General features: G+C 41.9%; 1 protein-coding gene across 1 annotated transcript in view; it reads left to right on the plus strand.

Annotated features, from left to right (window-relative positions):
- Nucleotides 1-19,545, plus strand: part of LSG1 (large 60S subunit nuclear export GTPase 1) — a 36,773-nt gene extending 17,228 nt beyond the window's left edge. Inside the window, exons 6-14 of the mRNA XM_007090979.3 lie at nucleotides 85-145; nucleotides 1,195-1,371; nucleotides 5,991-6,407; nucleotides 9,053-9,154; nucleotides 9,293-9,436; nucleotides 11,165-11,288; nucleotides 13,630-13,709; nucleotides 15,262-15,435; nucleotides 18,309-19,545. Of these exons, the coding sequence (XP_007091041.1) occupies nucleotides 85-145; nucleotides 1,195-1,371; nucleotides 5,991-6,407; nucleotides 9,053-9,154; nucleotides 9,293-9,436; nucleotides 11,165-11,288; nucleotides 13,630-13,709; nucleotides 15,262-15,435; nucleotides 18,309-18,488 (1,459 nt within the window). The 3' untranslated portion in view covers nucleotides 18,489-19,545. The remainder of the gene's footprint in view (nucleotides 1-84; nucleotides 146-1,194; nucleotides 1,372-5,990; nucleotides 6,408-9,052; nucleotides 9,155-9,292; nucleotides 9,437-11,164; nucleotides 11,289-13,629; nucleotides 13,710-15,261; nucleotides 15,436-18,308) is intronic.
- The last annotated feature ends 769 nt before the right edge of the window (nucleotides 19,546-20,314 follow it).

The raw sequence follows: 20,314 nt of genomic DNA on the forward strand, positions 1-20,314 counted from the left end.
AATATATGGACAGTGTTTGCTATTATTATTATGTGGTCATGTTTCACTTCACAATGATTGGAGTATCTCATATTTCTTTTTCAGTGATATCGTGGTCCAAATAGTAGATGCTCGAAACCCACTCCTGTTTAGATGTGAGGACTTGGTAAGTAAAGTGTGATAAAATTCAAATGTGCAGTCCTCGGAGCCGCGGTGGGAGGACGGCCTCACTGACAGCAGTAACTGTAGGCAAGTGTTCTGTTCCCTCCTCTAGCTTCAAGTAGGCCCCCTCTCCTCCCAGGGTCGGGCGCTTACACACTGCTGCTGTTTAGACAGGTGTTTTCCTTCTAAAACAATTATTTTCATCTGCAGGAAGGGACAAACACATGAACTCTCTAGCTTTTAGTTTAGAGGCCAATTTGTTAATAGATATTTGCCAGTGTTTCTCATTTTTTAAGAGACATCGGTTTAAATAACATTGTACTTTTTAGTCCTATCTTACCCATCCTGTCATGTTCTCTCTCCTCACACCTTACTACCTGCTGTGATATTTTACAGTGAACTGTTTGTAAAACACCACAGGTAGTAATAATTAAGGAGTGAAGATTACATGAAAGAATGTAACACAGGCTTTGAATTAGTATAACACTGTACACATGTGAAGTATTCCTATTTGTGTTTGAGGACCATGATAGTAATAGTACAGGATATTTTTAAATCCATTGGTGAGAGACAAAAATCTCATTTGTGAAACTCTTGTGAAGTCACACTCTGGTGTGTTCCCTAATGAAGAGCTGTGTTTGGGAATTAATATCAATTAATCGAGTCTTGTTTTTCTTTTAGTCCCTGCTGGCTGACAAATCTAGCTCTGCAGTTCTTTAACTGTGTAGAAGAAACACTTCGGCAGTATTAGAGAGAGGAACAACAGTATTTAAAGTGGAAAGATCTATTACCCTTCAGCAGGACAGGAGAGAATTTCATTTTACCCTTTCCAATTTTTTATGTTGAGGGTACCTCTAAGTGTATGTGACCTACCTTTCTCAGAGCTTACTGGAAGGATCATTAGAATGTAGCAGGATGAAAACTCTTTAAATTAGGGTTGACTTAAAACTAGGGGCAGTAAAAACTTTTAGTCATACTTAGGGGTCTTCAGTATAATTTGCCCAATATTTACTTGTTTGAAGAGGCCTTTCTAAATACCTTTGTCTTGCCCAGGAATGTTACGTGAAAGAGATAGATGACAGTAAGGAAAATGTCATTCTGATAAATAAGGCAGACTTGCTGACTGCTGAGCAGCGGAGTGCCTGGGCCACATACTTTGAAAAAGAAAATGTGAAGATTATCTTCTGGTCGGCTTTGGCTGGAGCCATTCAACTGATTGGGGACTCTGAGGTAACCTGAGGGCGTTTTCAGGTTGGGTTTCTGGGAGGAAGATTTCAGTTTCTGGTTAGTAAGCTTTGGGTTGGTTGGTTGGTTGGTTGGTTTGAAGTTTTGTGGGAATTCGGGGATTTTTGTTGGTTCCCTAAATGCTCTGATAGTAGGATGATCTATACTATAGAAAAATGAGTCACAAGGTTGCTTTCTCTGGTTGTCAAATAATCTGACATCTCTGGGGCTCTGTGTTACACACTGACACTAGCTAGAATTTTTAATTCTTTTAGGTTTTCAGCAGGAAGTTGAATAGGAAGTTTCATAATGACTTTAATAATAGTTTTTAACAGGAGGCGGCGACAACCAAAGCCTGTACCTCTACTTCTCAGGACTTGATTAGAATCTCTTTTGACATTGTTTTCAAAACGAAATGAAGTAATCCTAAAGCTATACCGTGTTCTCTTTTAATCCCAATTTTACAGAAACAATTTGGGGGTGGGGTGGTGGCATGAATGTGTGTGTGTTTTAAGTTTATTTATTTTGAGAGAGAGAGCGAGCGTGCACAAGCAGGGTAGAGGCAGAGAGAGAGGATCCCAAGCACAGAGCCCGATGTGAGACTCGAACCCACAAACTGCAAGGTTATAACCTGAGCTGAAGGCGGATCCTTAACTCACTGAGCTTCAGGCGCCCTGTGTGCTTGTTTTAAGTAATCTCTACACCCAATCTCCACCCATCATAGGGCTTGAACTCACAGATCGAGTCACATGCTCCACCAGCTGAGCCAGCCAGGTGCCCCTGGGGTTTGTTTTTTAATAAAAAATATAACTAATAACTAATAATAACTATGAAATGAAATTAGTAGTAGAATCTTAGATCTGGAAGAGACCTAAAGTAATATTTTTTTTCCTAGCCTTCTCCTTTTATCTCTGTCAACCATGTATTGACTTGTGTGTTGAGCTGGGTATCAGTGAATATAATACCCTCTCCTGATGAGTTTATAGGTTAGCTCACCTCCATGGCAAACAGTCATATAATCTCTCTGTGACTGCATTAAATGACAGAGACCTGGTAGCTCACTGTTCCTGTCTTCATTTAGAAAGTTCTTCAGGGGTGTCAGCGTGGCTCAGTTGGCCCAGCTCTTGATTTCAGCTCAGGTCATGATCCCAGGGTCATGGGTCTAGCCCCCTGTTGAGCTCCATGCTGAGAGTGGAGCCTGCTTAAGATTCTGTCTCTCCTGCCTCTCTCCCCTCCCTCACTCCCCCATCCACCCCCACACCCCACTTGCTCGCACATGCACACACACAATCTCTCTCAATAAAAAATAAAAATGTTAAAGAAAGTTTTTCAGTTTAGTGAAGCTAAGTTGGCCTCCCTAACCCTTGATCTAGGGACTCTTCCTTTGTCCCCTTAGTTCTCTCTTCTGCAAACTGTATGTATTTTCTGCCTTTCTATTCATTATGGACACAATATCTGGGGCACTCTTCATCTCAAGTGCCTGTTTGCCTGTGTCAGGATAACATTAAAATTGGTGGCACTTAATTGAATATGTTATTCTAGATATGGTTTGCCCAGGATGTATACAGAGAGACTATTAACTTCTTGTAATCAGGATACTCCTAGTAATTCAGAGTTTTTGTTAATTCACCCCGTTTCAAAGGAGCTCTATTATGGTCTTTGCTAATTTAACCTGTGAACAACCAAATCCCTCAAATATCTTTTAAAAATGAGAAGACTTAATGCAAATCTCGCCCCATATTTACATATGGAAAAAGTTTTTGTGTTTGTGGTTGTTTTTTGTTTGTTTTTGAGAGAGAGCGCACACGAGCGCACGCACGAGAGAGCGCAAGTGAGGGAGGGGCAGAGAGAGGGGGCGGACAGAGGATCCAAATTGGGCCCTACACTGACAGCAGCAAGCCCAGTGCGGGGCTCAAACTCACAAACCATGAGATCATGACCTGAGCTTAATTCAGATGTTCAACCAAGTGAGCCACTCAGGCTCAACTTAGGACAGTATTGTTCCTCTGAAATATTGTTAGTATTTGGGGCTAAGGTAGAGAATTCATTTTGGTTGTGCAATTTGCTTTCTCTCCTTCTAGCTTTGAATCTGCAGATGTTTTGTGTTTGTGCTTCCGTATATTCTTTCCAGTCATTGATGTTAAACAGGTCAGAACCAAGGGGAGAGCTCTGTAACCTTTTGTGAACTTACTAATAAGCACTTGGTACTAATAAGCATTCTGATGTGATGAATACAGATGTGTTTGCAAGGATAGAACAGTAAGGATCATTCTGTTGTTACTATTGTTAATAAAAACTAACCCATAAAAAGTTTATTCTGTGCCAGGCACCACTATCCTGTGCACTTTGTATATTTTATTCATTTAATCTTCTCAACAGTAAATGTAAGTGCTTATTATCCTCAGGTAGTCTGGCTTCCTAGTTTGTCCTCTTAACCATTATTTCTGTTTCACCTCTTTCCTGGAAGCCAGCATCTTAGTGAAGGTTTTTGTTGTTGTATTTTTAAATTATCAAAAATGAAAAAAGGATTAGTTTCTACATCTGTAGTCTTCCCTGAACGGTTACCAAGTAGTACGTTCCACTTTTTTACATAATCTGTTCTCAGGAAACCCTTGTTGCCTCCTGTTGATGACTATCTTTTTAGGGCTCACCAGCTGCCTTGTGGACTTACTCCCATATCCAACTCCGAGTTAACAGTGTGTGGTTATGGAAGATATTCTTTCTTCCTTCTTAAGTTAGCCATCATTTACTCCTCCCAAGTCTTCTGAAGTCTCTGATGTTTTTCTTGATTTCTCAAGACCAATAACTAACTACTGTTGTGATGTATCAGTAATCACATCTGTCATTTGAGTATCAAACATGAACTTACTAGAAATAGTTTGATAATCACTGTACTCGCCTATCTGAAGCTTGATTCTTCCTTTACAGTTGTTTAACCCCTTCTTATTTGAAAGAGCATGACAGTTTTCAAGCCGAATACCTTAGTTTTTTCTTGGCCATCTGTTAAATTGCACTGTTTTCCTAAGAAATTGGCTTTCCCCTTATTTTTATTTTACTATAACTGCCACGAAGTCCTTTTGTTGTCCTCATTTTTCCTGAACCTAAACTGCTTCTCGTTTTAGGTGGGGTCTTTTTTAAAAGTCATTATTTATTTATTTTGAGAGAGAGAGAGAGTGCACGTGCATTGGGCGGGGCAGAGAGAGAAATTCCCAAGCAGGCTCTGCACTGTCACCGCAGAGCCCGATATACAGACCCACAAACCAACTGAGCCATCGAGGTGCCCCTGGTTCACATTATTGTTACCTGTTTCTTTCATATTTTGAAATGATCCAGAAGAGTTCACGGTGAAGACACACCATCTTCTTTACACTCATTGTTCATTTCTCATAGAAATTGCTCCCAGTTCTGTAGTTCTGTTATAAGCCATACTGTTTTGTTGTGGGTTGTTTTTTTTAAGTTTTTGTTTTGTTTTGTTTTGTTTTTTGAGAGAGAGAACATGAGCAGGGGAGGGCCAAAGAGCGAGAGAGTGTGAGAGAGAGAGAGAGAGAGAGAGAGAGAGAGAGAGAGAATCCCAAGCAGGCCCTGCACTGTCAGCACAGAGCCCAATGTGGGGCTCAAACCCACGAATCATGAGATCATAGAGTTGAATGCTTAACCAACTGAGCCACATAGGCACCCTCATGCTGTTTCTTTTTGACTCACCAGGCTTGACTGTGAAATCATGCCTATTTTCTGTGATGGTTTATGTCACTACTTTCCTAAAATTTAGGATACCTGTTTAACTCCCTGTGTCCTCTTCTGTGACGATTACTCATTCTAACATTAGGTAATTTAGAAATGATACCAGGTTTGCATCACTTCTAAATCCAGACCAATTCACTCTTGTTGATACAAATCAATATAGTAATACCATAAATTGTCTTCGTTTTGCTTTAATATCAGTAGGAATTCAGAAGAATTTACACATCCCTAAAGAGTAAATGATTTTTATCTTTTTTTTCTTTTTTGCATATGTGAATAATTTTCGCATGTGGAGTTGAGTTTTGTTTATTTCATCCTGAGGGAGCTGTGCTGCACAGCACTTTGATTTATTAAAGGCAATTATAAAGGAATAGCAGTTTCCTTAAATATGCAAACCAGAGTCTTTAAAAATGCAAATGTAAAAAACTCAAATTATAAATTCTGCCCTTCTTGCTTTGTGCAGAGAAGAGAATGTTAAATGTTTTATTGTTAACGAGAAATGCTTTGTTCTATAGGCCGTTGTAAAATGGCATGCTGACAAAGAATTCAGCTTGACATGGGCTTTTCTAAGCTCTTGCTTTCTTTAAAGATGTATCTATTACAGAAGTAACACATGTTGTTTGTACAGAGTTCAAATAATACAGGAACGCATAAAGTGACGATCCACTGTTCCTCCCATCCCCAAAGGGCACCACTGTTGATAGTTTGGTTGTGTCCTCGCACTGAAAGACTTACATTGTCTCCCTGTTTTCACCTTTTCTGGTCTCCTTCATGGCTTTTCTTGTCCTCTGTTCTTCAATAACCAACTCTGAATACTTTCATTAGAATGAAAGATGCCATTGTTCTACCCTTCTGAACTTTTGCAGTTTCTGTTATTTCATCAGGAACATGTGAACGAGGGTGCTGGAGAAGCCAATACAACTGAGTCTGAAAACTCCAGTTGTGATGAGGCTGAAAATCCTCACAGTGAGACCGAACAGCTCCTGGACGGGGGATCCCCGCCACTTGGTGAAGTTGCCAGTAGCGATGAAGACAACAGTGAGTACGAGGACTGTCCGGAGGAGGAGGAGGAAGTTTGGCAGACGTGTTCGGAAGAGGACAGCAACCCTGACGAAGAGCCCTGTGGCTGGGACAGGAAGGAAAGCTGTACTGTGGATTCTGAGGCTCAGGACAGGAACACCCTGGAGAAGAGGCACACACGCAATTTCAGCCACCTGGTATCAAGGCAGGAGTTATTGGAGATCTTTAAGCAGCTACATACCGGGAAGAAAGTGAAAGATGGACAGCTTACTGTTGGACTGGTAAGGTGAAATAGGTCCTGAGATTGTTACCCCATGGGTATCTTTATATCCAATCCATTGGTAGCTACACTGGAATCCAAGGGACTACTAACCACGCTTCTGGCATCATTGGGAACGTTATTGCCCTCTTGTTGCCCACTGGCATTGTGGGAGTAGGCAGTGTGACAGGAAAAGTCAAAAGTGTACTCTTTCAAGGCTTACATTGGCTATACCTCTTTTCATAGTAATTATCTTCTCCCACCTCCTTCCAGTTCAGCGCTACCATTCATGTGACTTCCCAAGAAGTACTTGGAAAAGAGCACTTTTAAGCCCATTTTCACTCTTCCAGGTCAATATTCTTACCTTCTGGAGGCTTGTGGTGTCATGTGATCCTTGCGAATTTGTACTGTAAATGTTCCAGATGCATTCTAGGGAGAATCCCAACATCTTTGGGCCAGGTACAACAAGATTGGTGCTTTGGTTGCATAAGAATAGGGGAAAGGATTCTGTGTCTCCCTCTCTCTGACCCTCCCCTGTTCATGCTCTGTCTCTGTCTCAAAAATAAACGTTAACCAAAAAAAAAAAAAAAATTAAAAAAAAAAAAAGAATAGGGGAAAGGAGGGGCGACTGGGTGGCTCAGTTGGTTGATCCTCCGACTTCGGCTCAGGTCATGATCTCACAGTTCGTGAGTTCCAGCCCCATATCTGGCTCATTGCTTACAGTGTGGAGCCTGCTTCGGATCCTCTGTCCCCCTCTCTCTGCCCCTTTCCCGCTCGTGCACATGTGTGCGCACTCTCTCAAAAATAAACAAAAAACGGGAAAGGAGATCACGTCCCTAGCTACATATACACTAATTCTAGAGGTGGCTGTGAGAAGTACCCAAACCTCAGGGGTGTACAGCAGAGCTCCAGACAGCCATATCTTTAGCTAAGGAAGTGTAAGATGTTAGAGAAGGTATTTTATAGATCTTCCATCCAAGCAAGAAAACAAAACAGTGAAAGAAAGTAGATCATGGCAGCCTTAAAATCTTCTAGCTTTTAAGTTACGTGCCGAGTAGAGCGATCCTAATTGTTTTGAAGCACTGTCCCCCTCCCAAAGCGTACTTAAAATGATTATAGCAGATTGACATTTTATTTTAGAACACTAGGTAAAGCAATTGTCCCTGGAGCCAGGCAGACCTAGTGTAATTCCCAGTTCTACAGTGGAACTGATTTACTTGCTATAAACTTTGGGAAATGTAGCTAATTTCTCTTAGCTTTACAACTCCACTTCTATATATTATTGCTAAAAATTCATTTTCCATATGCCACCAGAAAGCCCAGCTTCCCTAAAAGCTAGTTTATTTCTCACATTTACGGACATGCTAAGCAGCCTCGCCGCTTTCTGAATGTCTTACTCTAGAAATCTTGAAAATAGGTTAATTTACTCATTCTGTGAACATTTATTGATCACTGGCCACATGCCAGGCGTCCTGCTGGGCCATGACAGTCAGTGTATCTCCACCCTCCCAGAACTTCTAATTCCAAGTGTAGGGAGTGGTAGAGAAGACATCCAGCACCCTATAAGAGTTGTATAATGAGGAGCCTGGTCTGCAGGAGGTGGGGGAGATGACAGCAACAGAAGTCCCCTGCCCCCAACAAAGGACATGTAAACAAATGGTAACATGTTATGTAATCAAGATATAAATAAACACAAAACATGAGAATATTGAAATTAATGAGCAGTCGTCTGAAATATTTATGTAAGAGGTTGCACCTTAAAGTACAATGTGACAATGGAAGGAAGGGCCTTCAGACAAACAGAAGGTAAAGGTTTAAACCAAGCCCCAGGAATGGAAGTATGTCCATGGACCAGCAGGTGGCAGTATGGCTAAGCATAGAGAGGGGCAAGAGCGAAGCTGAGCAATGGAAGTGATGTGTTACGAGGCCTGTACTGGAGGTGGAAGGTTTGGGGTTTTATGTTCCATGGGATCAGTATTTGTAATCTTCCAGTCGTGCTGACGGAGGATTGTTTGAACCAGGTAAGAAGGAATTGGATTTAGAGGTGCAGGGAAAAAAACCTAAGAAAAAGCCTGGAGCAAGACTGGCATGATTTGAGCATTTATTTGAGAATCTTTATATGATCCTGCTAAGACTCACTGAAGAGTTTTAATAGCTTGTTAACCCACAGCAAGTCCATGTGCCATTTACCATTGTTAACCAATAAGATAGAAGCTTGCTGGTAAGTTACTAAAAATTAAAAGTGATTGTATGTTGTGATGATTAAAATACCTGTCTGATGCTTGACTTCACCCACAGTGTGGAAAATATAACAGAAACTATGCCTGTAAGATGGGACATCGTGGGTCGTGGGAGTGACACAGGGGGAACCTCCCTATTGACCAAATGAGAGCTCGTGGGAGCTGAGAACAAGGGGCTGAGGTTTATAATATCTGCTGTTACAGCAAGACCTCTACAAATAAAATGTACTTAGCTTGACTGTTCATCACTGGAGACCTGTCTGAATAAATACATCCACACTGCAGGGGAACAAATTGTCCACAAACAGCACCTATTTCAAATAATCTTTTGAAGCAACCAAACACGCTGGAGTTGGACTATTTATGTATTATTTTTGGGTTTGATACACGTACTGTCAGACACTAGTAACTTAGGTGTCTCTTGCAGGTGGGCTATCCGAATGTTGGTAAGAGTTCCACAATCAACACCATCATGGGCAACAAGAAAGTGTCTGTGTCTGCCACACCTGGTCACACCAAGCATTTTCAGGTATTTCTGCAGCATCAGTCTGTTTCCTCCTTAGCCAGTTCCTCTGGCTGGGTATTTCTGAGTTCTTCACCACTCGCGTGTTGGTCTTTTCCCTTCCTCTGCTGTGTGCCCAGCGTAAACCTCTCACTTGTCTTTCAGACTCTCTATGTGGAACCTGGCCTCTGCTTATGTGACTGCCCGGGCCTGGTGATGCCATCCTTCGTCTCTACCAAGGCAGAAATGACTTGCAATGGAATCCTCCCTATTGACCAAATGAGAGACCACGTTCCCCCTGTGTCACTAATATCCTTTCTGCTTTGCAAAGACTGGTTGTTATGTGTACACTAGGGCTTCAAGTTTGTTTTGGACTTGGCTTTGCATTGGATGTATTGAAAAACCTGAAACACTTAACAGTAACCTGCCCAAGTTTATATGTGAGGTAGCATCAGGATTACAGAACCTCATGTCCTGAGTGCAGCAGTGTCGCCTGGAATCAGTGGAAGAGCCCAGTCTTGGATCTCAGCCCCGAGTTGCAAACCTGAATCCTGAGACTGCCATTTGACTATTTGTGTGATAAGCTTGCTTAACCTTCCAGAAACTCTCTTTTCTGAAAAGTGCCAGTAATAACAGCTCCTTCACGGTTGATAAGACCTGAATGAAGAGATATATGTGTTTATGGTTTGAAAGACTTCATACTCTTAAAATGTCAATTCTCCTCAAATCGATACATCAGTGCAATGCAATGCAATCCCAATCAAAATCCCAGCATGCTTTTAAAGTATGCAAATAGGCCTACCAAAAAAAAAGGAACTCTGCTGCTTCCCAGCATAATGAGTTAACTTATGTGAAGCACCTAGGATAGTGTGTGACATGAAAAAAATATTGTTAAGAACCACAGTGTCTTAAGATCTTACCCTACTTACAACCCAACAGGTTAGTCTGTTACTGTTCTGTGGATGCCGGAGGAAGATAGGAAGGAGACTCCATGAAACTGACATGCCAATTTGTTAATTTATAAGTAGCGTGAAATTTCTGGCCCTGTACAGTTCTTGACAAGATTCTTCATGACTGCCCTGAAGGCCACCGCATTTTATTTACCCCAATTTGATTTCTCCTCCTGTAAGAAATAATGAGAATTCATCTGCCAGGATTGATAAAATATAGTATATCGCTAAAATAGAATAGTATATAGTTGTTAAAAATACTGCACTAAGTCTGCCTGTGGTAACCTAGGTAGATCTCAAAAGATCACATATACGGTGTGACACCCATTTCTGTAAAAATTGTCACCTCACAGAACAGTACTTTGCATTAATAGATAACATGCGAGTGTGAAAGTGGGAGAAGCAGACCAGTGGAGGTTTGCATTTGTAATATAATTTTTTAAAAAAATGGTTTTTTTTAACATTTATTTATTTTTGAGACAGAGCATGAACAAGGGAGGGTCAGAGAGGGAGACACAGAATCTGAAACAGGCTCCAGGTTCTGAGCTGCCAGCACAGAGCCCAACACGGGGCTTGAACTCACAGACTGAGATCATGACCTGAGCCAAAGTCGGACGCTTAACTGACTGAGCCACCCAGGTGCCCCTGTAATACAATTTTTAATAGACAAAATTGTTACCACTTCTTGATAGTTGGGAACACAGTTGTTACATTATTTATGCTTTTCTGTATATTTTCCATTTCTGTTTGAATTAATAATCGGATGTGTATTGAGCATTCATTACAAGCCAGATAAGGTTGGGTTCTGTGGAAGCTATGAGCATGAATCAGCCATGGATCCTGCCCTTTCTGGATTCGGTCTCGGGGGCATATGGGGCATGTGCATGAATAGCCGGTACAAGGTAGAATGGTATTTAAAGAGAAAGCATTTGAAAATTAATGAATAGCTGTACTTCTTTTTTGGAGACATAAAAAGGCTTTGGTCATAGGAGTGCTAAAGTACCATGGTCTCAGAATTAGAGGCATGTGTCAGAAGCCGTGATGGGAAGGGGTCAGTTCAAGGTAATGGATTCCTTGACAAGCTTATGTTTGCCAGAATATTCCGAGATATGTTTTAGAAGCTACCTATGGCATTAATATCATAAAGCCTAGAGAGGATGAAGATCCCCATCGACCTCCGACATCAGAAGAACTGTTGACAGCTTATGGATGTGAGTTGTGATTTATTTTAAAACATGAACAATTAAATGAACAAAAAGTAACAACATAGTTAATGAGAGCAACTACTCCTGCAGAGATAGAAATTTACATTTTTCCTTAGCATTTGTCATGTCATCTTCCAAGGTTTGTGCTTTCGTTGTCTCTGTTGGCCTTGCCTCCAGCTACCTGGTCTCCAGGTAGCTGCTTTGGTGGTGGGTTCAGAGTGCAGCAGTAAGGGAGGGGAGCTAACTGCTCCGTGAGTAGCATTTTACTTCAGTGTGGTAAGTGCTTTCTGGAGTTAGAGGAGGAGATGCTTTGAATCCCTTGCCTCTCCTCAGGTCTGCCCTTTGCTTTCACTATAGCAGTCAGGCCCCTCCCTGTTGAATGCCTAGATGCAGACTGTTGAAAGCTCCCACAGAGAGCACCAGCAAGAGCCAGCAGTTGTCACATGCCTCTAAGAAAAGGCCCTGAGGGCATTCACTGTTTAGAAGATAACCAGGTGTAGACACGATTCAGCTTGAGGCTGTGCTGGCTTTTTCTGGAGTCTTCTCCCAAACGGGGAAGAAAAGGGATGTTGGGAAGAAAATGAATATGCTGTCAGAGCAGGTAGGAGAGTTGTGAGGGCAGCATTGGAAGGGAAAGCCCTCAGATTGGGACGTTGCTGAATGTGGTTAGGGTAGGGACACAAAACAGCCTCCCTCCCCTTCCATCAGTCCCTTGGAAACCTTGTTTGACATTAACTTGAACTTAGCTTAGTTGAGAGACTTTAAAAAGGATAAATATTAAGCATTTGTGATGAGACCAGTGTAGTCACAAAACCGCGTAAGAGACCTTAAAGATCATTCCGCCTCTCACCTCTTTTTTTTTTTTAAGACGAGTAATCTGAAATCAGAGCATGAAATGACTTGCCTACAGTGGTGTCTGATCAGTGGCGCATAGCCCGAGTTTCATATTCCAGGCCTCTTTCCAGTAGTGGGCTTCCACCAGACTTTCCATTTGATTGGACTTCCAGATAAAACTAAAAGTAATCGTTTTTTAAGATTTTTCATCTAATGCTGATAAAATCAGAGTAAGGAAAAAGCCAGTTTGTAAAGATGGGTGACCACATACGTATAGTTTCTAAGATCATTTTGCAGGTCTGTAAAGAATAGTCTCTGACAGGGGCGCCTAGGTGGCTCAGTTGGTTGAGCGTCCGACTTCGGCTCAGGTCATGATCTCACAGCTCGTGAGTTCGAGCCCCACGTCAGGCTCTGTGCTGACAGCTCGGAGCCTGGAGCCTGCTTCCAATTGTGTGTCTCCCCCTCCCTCTGCCCCTAACCCACTCACTTTCTGTCTCTGTCTCTCTCAAAAGTAAATAAACATTAAAAAAAAATTTTTTTTTTTAAGAATAGTCTCTGATGGTTCATAAGACATTGCTAAATAACTTTAATTTGCGTATCTTTACTAATGAAATGGAACATCTGTGCATATGCTGGCCATTTCTGTTTCTTCTGGGAATCACCTTTTTCTATGCATCTTGTGTTCTTTTAAGGATTTGTAGGACTTCTTTGTGGTTTCTTTAGCCTTATATATGTTAACAATTTTAACAGACTTTCCTTTTTGGCTTGATGGTGTTTGGTGTTTTACTTGGGAGGGCCTTCCCTATCTTAAAAGGATAAAACTATTTTCCTGTAATGTCTTTTTTTATGTACCTTTAGATTTTTAATCTGCCTACGTGTTTTTTTATGTATTGTGCGATCTAGGGTTCTAACTATTTTCTTCTGAACTGAAAGAGCCAATACACAGCTACTAAGTGAAGGAGCTATTTTTAACCCAACCCGTCTGCCAAAGGCCATATTCTTAACCACTAGGCTCTGCTACCCCCTCTAGTTGAGTTAGTATTAGAGGGATCTTTGTTGTATGTTTGGGAAGTTGGGAAAATGCATAGATACATTATTAAACAAGAAGACTTACTATATTGCTTTTGGTTTTGCTAATTGTAGTGACGGCATAGCATTCTACAGGTGGCCTCCGTATGTAAATGTTTAAAATCAAGAGATGAAAGAAATAACTGGAGTGGAGAGAGATTGAATGTGTGTGTCAGCCCTTGGTGCTAGGCTATCAGAACAGTGTGGTCTGTTCACCCAGATTGTCGGAGGTCGTTATAATTGCTACCAGAATGTCTTCTACCATGACAGTTGCTTTTTAAATCTAGAGAGTAAGGATGCGTAGTTGGTGTGGTAATGGACTAAACTTCCTTCACCTCAGTTGTCTTCGTTGTGATTTGCCTAACAAGTTTTGCACAACCCATTTCTAACAAGTTTTGCACAACCCATTTCTAACAAGTTTTGCACAACCCATTTCTCCTCACAGATATGCGAGGATTCATGACTGCACACGGACAGCCAGACCAGCCTCGGTCTGCTCGCTATATCCTGAAGGACTACGTCAGTGTAAGTGAGCCCAGCTCCTCGATGCTCTTGAGTGAGCAGGCCTCCTCTCTCACGGCGCCTAGACGCCAGCAACCTGTTGCGTCACAAAGGAGGGATTTTCTCATTGAGGGTGTGTTGTAATTGGCAAGATCCAGTGTTGGCAAGGTTGGCACGGGTCTTCTGCGGGAGGAGATCGGCAGCCTCGGCGTGGCTTTCTTGATCCGGGGGAGTTGGCGTCATGTGAGCCAGAGATGGAACCAACAGCACAATTACGAGAGAGAGAGCTCTCTGCACGTTGTCAGCGAAAGTGATAAATGCGTGCCTCTGGCTTTGCCATCGCCTGCAGCTCCTCTTGCAGCTGTGTCACAGTCCTCCTGGGAGCGGAGCGTCCGTATGCCGTTCTCCCTGCGCTCGCCCGGTAACGGTACTCACAGCCCTGCCGAGAGTAGTGCTGTTTTCGGTGCGTCGTCTCATTAAAGATACATAACGAGTCTGTCCACATCACAGATGAGGACGTGCTAAGTTTTGGGTTTTCCTCATCAGTAAAATAGGAACGAATAGTAGCTGTCTCACGAGATTATTATGGGAAGTAAATGAGAATAACATGTGTGTGGAGACACACACACCACTAAGCTCAGTGCCTGGCGCATAATTAGCCCCCAGTACTTGTTATGTATTAAGCTTAATTCTTTCTGCAAACAAGCATCTTGGGTCTCCCGTAATAACTGGTTGTGAGGATTCCCTCTTCTGAATGCCACATCAGCAGAGCTCTTGGAAGCATAGGAGTAAAATTGAACATCCATACTGTCTTGCCTTCAGTTCAGGAAGAAAGTAGTTAATCAGTAGAGTATTTGTATGGATAAATTATTTATTCATTTGCCATTTATAAAACTGTGGAAGATGAGAAGATGAGTTACAAACCATAGTTTATAGAGTGTTTATGGTGGGAAGCAGGAAATTTGCATCCAGTGAGCGACCGCCCAACATCTGCATTAGTATAATCCTGCTGTGCAGTTGTGTCCTGATTTTCATTTTGGAAAACGCTTAGCCTAAGTATAGTCACATAAGTGCACCGAAGAACATGAGTAGAAATGCAAACAAGGTAAAAAGGAGCACAGAGGAGAAAGATTTCCTCCTGGTCTGCGGGCTGTGGGCAGGCTAGGCCTTCAGAACACTTTAAAGGTAAGTCAGTGTATTCATTAGGACTCTCCATTTGCAGGTGACCAGAAGTCAGCTTGGTTAATCGAAAAGCAGGAAGGGGTGCCTGGGTGGCTCTGTTGGTTAAGCGTCCGACTTCGGCTCAGGTCATGATCTCATGGTTCATGGGTTTGAGCCCTGCGTCAGGCTCTGCTGACAGCTCAGAGCCTGCTTTGGATTCTGTGTCTCTCTGTGTGTCCCTCCTCTGTTCACACTCTTACTCTCTCTAAATAAATAAACATTTTTTTTTTTTAATTGAAAAAAGAAAGCTGGTCAGAGGGTGCTTGGCGGAGATGTCTTCTTTGAGGATTTTTCTTTCTTCTGGGAGAACACAGACAACACATGTGATGTGCTGTTACGCTTCTTGTCTTCGTAGGGTAAACTTCTGTACTGTCATCCTCCTCCTGGAAGAGACCCTGTGACCTTTCAGCATCAACACCAGCGACTCCTAGAGAACAAAACGAATGGTGGTGAACTAAAAATGCATCCAGGCGGAAATAAAAAAGCAAAACAGATTGAAAATGTAGTTGACAAAAGTTTTTTCCATCAAGTAAGTTTTAAAGTTTTTCTTTAACTTCTGATCAGCATATATTATATAGCAGTTCTATTGAAATAACCATTCACATAGTGTAAAATCCACCCTTTGCAAGTATAGTTCAGTAGTTTATAGTATATTCAGAGTTGTGTAGCCATCACCATAATTTTAGAATGTTTTCATCACTCCAGAAAGAAACGTTGTACCCATTATCAGTCACTCACCGTTTCCCACTCTCCCCAGCCTTTTCCAACTACTGATCAGCTTTCTCCTATATAGATTTGCCTATGCTGGACATTTCATATAGATGAAATCACCCACTATGTAGTCTTTTCTGACTGGCTTCTTTAACTTGGCATAATGACTTCAAGGTTCATCCATTTATCAGTACTTTATTCCTTTTTATTGCCAAATAATATTTCATTGAGTGGATATGTCACATTTTGTTTATTTCTCATAGATGGAATTTGGGTTGTTTCCCCTTTCTATTATAAGATAAATGATTTTAAAAAAATTTTTTTTTTTAATGTGTATTCATTTTTGAGAGAGAGAGAGAGACAAAGTGTGAGCCAGGGAGAGGCAGAGAGAGAGAGGGGGAGACCTAGAATCTGAAGCAGGTCCCAGGCTCTGAGCTCTCGGCACAGAGCCCGATGTAGGGCTCAAACTCATGAACCATGAGATCGTGACCTGAAGTCAGATTCTTGACCGACTGAGCCACCCGAGCATCCCCCCTTTTCTATTATAAATAATGCTATGAACATTCATGCACAAGCTTTTGTGTGAACATAGATTTTCAGTTCTCTTGGGCATATAATTAGGGGTGGGATTGCCGGCTCATGTGTTAACCACATGTTTAACATTTGAGGTACTGCCAGACTTACCAAAGTGTCTGTGCCATTTTACATTCCCACCGTCAGGGTATGATGGCTCTAATTTCCTTATATCCTTACTGGTACTTATTTTCTGTCCTTTTTTACTTTAGTCGTCCTACTATATGAAGTGGTGTCTCATGATTTTGATTTTGATTTCCCTAAGGATGTTGGTAATCTTGTGTGCTCATTGGCACATGTAGATAGATCTTCTTTGGAGAATTACCTGTCGTTGAGTTGTAAGAGCTCTTTATAAATTCTGATAAAAACCTTTATCATATTTATAATTTGCAAATATTTTCTACTGTTTAGTGGTCTTTCTGAGCCAGTACATTTTAGTAACTTTCATTGTTTACATCACAGCTACAGTTTATATGCTGCACTTTAAACAACAAATTTAGGAGCACCTGGGCGGCTCGGTCATTTAATTGTCCACCTTCGGCTCAGATCATGATCTCACGGTTCATGAGTTCAAGCCCTACATCCAGCTCTGCTGTCCGCGAGCAGCCTGCTTCAGATCCTCTGTCTCCCTCACTGTCTGCTCCTCCCCCACTCACATGCACTCTCTATCTCTCCCTCTCAAAAATAAACATTTAAAAAAGATGTTTTAACATAAGAAAATAAAGAAAACTTATATGCAGAACAGTTAAATCCTATAACTGTACTTAATATATTTTTTAAATCCTTTTGTGACTACTACAGCCATAAAAGGGTGGTGGGGGGAGGGGGTGTCATCTGTATCCAGAGTGATTTCTTTCTGTATTTACATGATGCTTTATTTGTGTGCCTCACACAGGCCAAGCAGATAGTGCTATCCACCACTGGGGCCATTGAGGCTTAAGGAGGCAAAGTGACTTCTTCAAGGATACTTGTCTTAAATGGCAAGGCTGGGCTAGAACTTGATTATTGTGGCTCCTGGTTTGAATTATTTCCAAGTCTGCCAATATTTAGGAGGAAATTTACTGATAGGCAGAAAGATCATAGGTTCTTCCTTGGACCCACTACTATTAAGACAATCATGAAATACTGCTTTGCACTTGCAGAATCATATGGGATTAATTTTATTTTTACTAAGTAAACTTAATTGTTCAGTTTTTTGTTTCATTTTGCTCTACTTAAATAAAATCACAAGTTTACAGAAACTTTTTTGAGCACTATTACATGTGGATACTACACTGGGACCTAGGATATCAAAAGGAAGAAAACATAATTACTGTTTTCAGGGAGATCACATTCTAGCTAAGGGGAGATGAGCAAGTTAACAAGTAACGTGACACGTTAGGTCTAGGGCAGAAGTATAAGTCAGGTACTTTGTGAACCCAGATTGGGGAGCAGTTCCCCCTTGGGGCCAGGAGGAGAGTAGGTGAGTGAACGCCACAGAGAGGAGGTGATAGCTAAGCTGGACTCTAAGGGCAAATATAAACGTACTGGTTGGAAGGAGTGGTGAGGGCGATTCTCCAGGCAGAGAGGGAGTAGCGTGAACAAAGGCATAAAAAGATGGGAGTGTGGATTCTATCAATAAGAAGCCCATGTTGTAAGTGGTCTTGTGTACCCTCTGAGGGAATACGAACTCGGTTCCCCAGGCTACAGGGAGCCATCAGAGGTTTGTGAGGAAAGAGAGATATGTGATGGTTAAACTCTAGTAGAACTGGGGAGTGTTGCAGTGTTCCAGTGAAAGCTAATGAATACCGGGGCTAGAACAGGGTGGTGGAGAACAGTGGATAGGTACACCAAATGCTAGAGCCTGGAGCCCACAGAACTTATTGGCTGGCTGTATGTGGTAGATGAGGAAGGCATAGGGAGTGCTTGCTCAGTGGCTAGTTACAGATGGCATTTGAAGCGATGGGACTAAGCAAAGTGAAGGACAAAGAGAATGCACTCAAGACAGAATGCGGAGAAACTTACTTAAGAATGGGGAGAGAGAGAGGAGCAGTGAAGAGGGTGGAAGTCCTCTGTCTTGGAGTTCTCCATAAATAATACTGTGCTTACATCTCCCATACTGCTGTCTTCACTTCCTAGGAAAACGTGAGAGCTTTGACCAAAGGAGTCCAGGCTGTGATGGGCTACAAGCCAGGGAGTGGCCTGGTGACTACAGCTGCTGTGAGCTCTGAGGGCAGGGCTGGGAAGGCCTGGAAAAAACATGGCAACAGAAATAAAAAAGAGAAAACTCGTAGACTCTATAAGCACCTGGATACGTGAACTTGGGCTGCAGTGGAAATGGCATCTGCGTTGTGCACCTGAAGAAGACACAGAAGCTGCTCTTGGCCGTGATGCTGTGAAATGGACCCTGCTTCTTGTGGCACGCAGCCACACCAGACAGCCAGTATCAGGATGCAGGGGCTCCGTGGAGCACCGAGTCTAACACAGTCATCTTGGAGCCCCAGAAACTTTGTCCTGTAGAAGGCTGAATTTAAGAGGGAATGAATGATTGCATGTGTAAACAAATACACATGCATACTAATTTGTAAGTTGGGTTTAAAAAAAAAAAAATACTAAAATTAAATGGTCACTAACAGGCGTTTTATTGGTTTATGTAGATACACTGCCATTTGGACATTTCACATTCTTTAAACAGTTGCAATTTGCCAAAGCATGACTGGGATTTTAGATGGATTCTTTTGAGAACATTATATAGGTTAGTGATTCTCAACCTCACATGCATACCCAGCAGTCCCCTGGTATTGCAGAAGGCACATCAGGTCTTGGAATGAGGGGGCTAGCAGATGTAGTTTTTAAAAGCCTCAGAGAGCCCACCCTTCTATTGAAGATCCCTGTCAACATGAGCCACTACTATAGAAAGTAGTGTGTGTTTTTCTAAAGCTCACCACAGGCATGAGGAAATGGGCAGATGATCAGCTAGTTCTTGTTTTAGGTATAGTTGCCTGATCTCCTTAGTACTTAGGACCATCAAGAGTGAGACAAGGACAGTTTACCTTTTATAGTACCATTCCTGTTTTAGCCTCTCACTTTACTTTTGTCTCCCTTTTTCTATGAGCCTCATTATTCCCTTAGCTCAGATCCTTTCCTTGTGTTGTGTGGTAGATGTTTTTGGAAATCTAACGGACGTTATGGACGCCTTCTCCAGAAAAATGCACATGCCCATGAACAGTCTTGTGAAATGTATCAGATGACAGACCCGCGGTTCGTCCACAGTTTTGCAGTTAAGCCTTGCCCGATGTGGCCAGAGTGTATTTTAAGATCTATTTGAAAAATGTGTTCCACCTGGGGAATAAAAAATATATACTTGTTTATTTAACAGCACCTTCTGTGTGGCAGGAAAGGCACTGGAAACCGGGGACAGCAGGAGTAGGGCCCTGATGCAGGAAGTTAGCAAGAGCCATCACATGGCCTTAGAGCCTGTGAAGGGATTCTGGAGGTTTGCTCAAAAGTGGTGGGTAAGCCAAGGAAGAGTTTATAAACAGGTAAGGAATTAGTGTTCTAGTTCTTCATTTGAATATCGGGTGAAAGGTTATTCCAGATCAAGCCTGAGGCAGAGCTAGAGAGGTTCCGCAGTTGTGTTCATCCATCTGCAACAATATACTTCTAGTTCTTCCCTTTGATCTGAGGAAAGGGACAGTCTGAAAAGCCCATGAAAGAAAAGGAACATGCATCAGCATGTTAAAGCCTACTTTGTTCCATTTACTGAAGAATAGGCATGGTTGTCTGGGAGAAACTTCCATGCTGAATGGACAGAGCATGTACTGATTTTGAATAAGTTTTGCTTTAATGATAGTGTAATAGCTAAAACATGAGACTTCTTAGAAAAAGTAATTACATACGCTTCACGTTCCTGATTATTTTTGTAAGTTTTATTGAGATACTCACATACCATGCAAGTTCACCAGTTTTAAAGGATACAATTCAGCGGTTTTTAGTATATTCAAGAGTTATATAACCATCACCACAACCAGTTCTACATTGCTGCCACAAAAAACCCAGGACCCTTTAGCCAGTGGCCCCCAATCCTCCCAATCCCCCCCAGCCGTAAGCAAACCCTAATCTACTTTATATATGGATTTGCCAAT

This window comes from Panthera tigris, chromosome C2 (assembly GCF_018350195.1).
Source record: "Panthera tigris isolate Pti1 chromosome C2, P.tigris_Pti1_mat1.1, whole genome shotgun sequence".
In the NCBI taxonomy this organism is placed as follows: domain Eukaryota; kingdom Metazoa; phylum Chordata; class Mammalia; order Carnivora; family Felidae; genus Panthera; species Panthera tigris.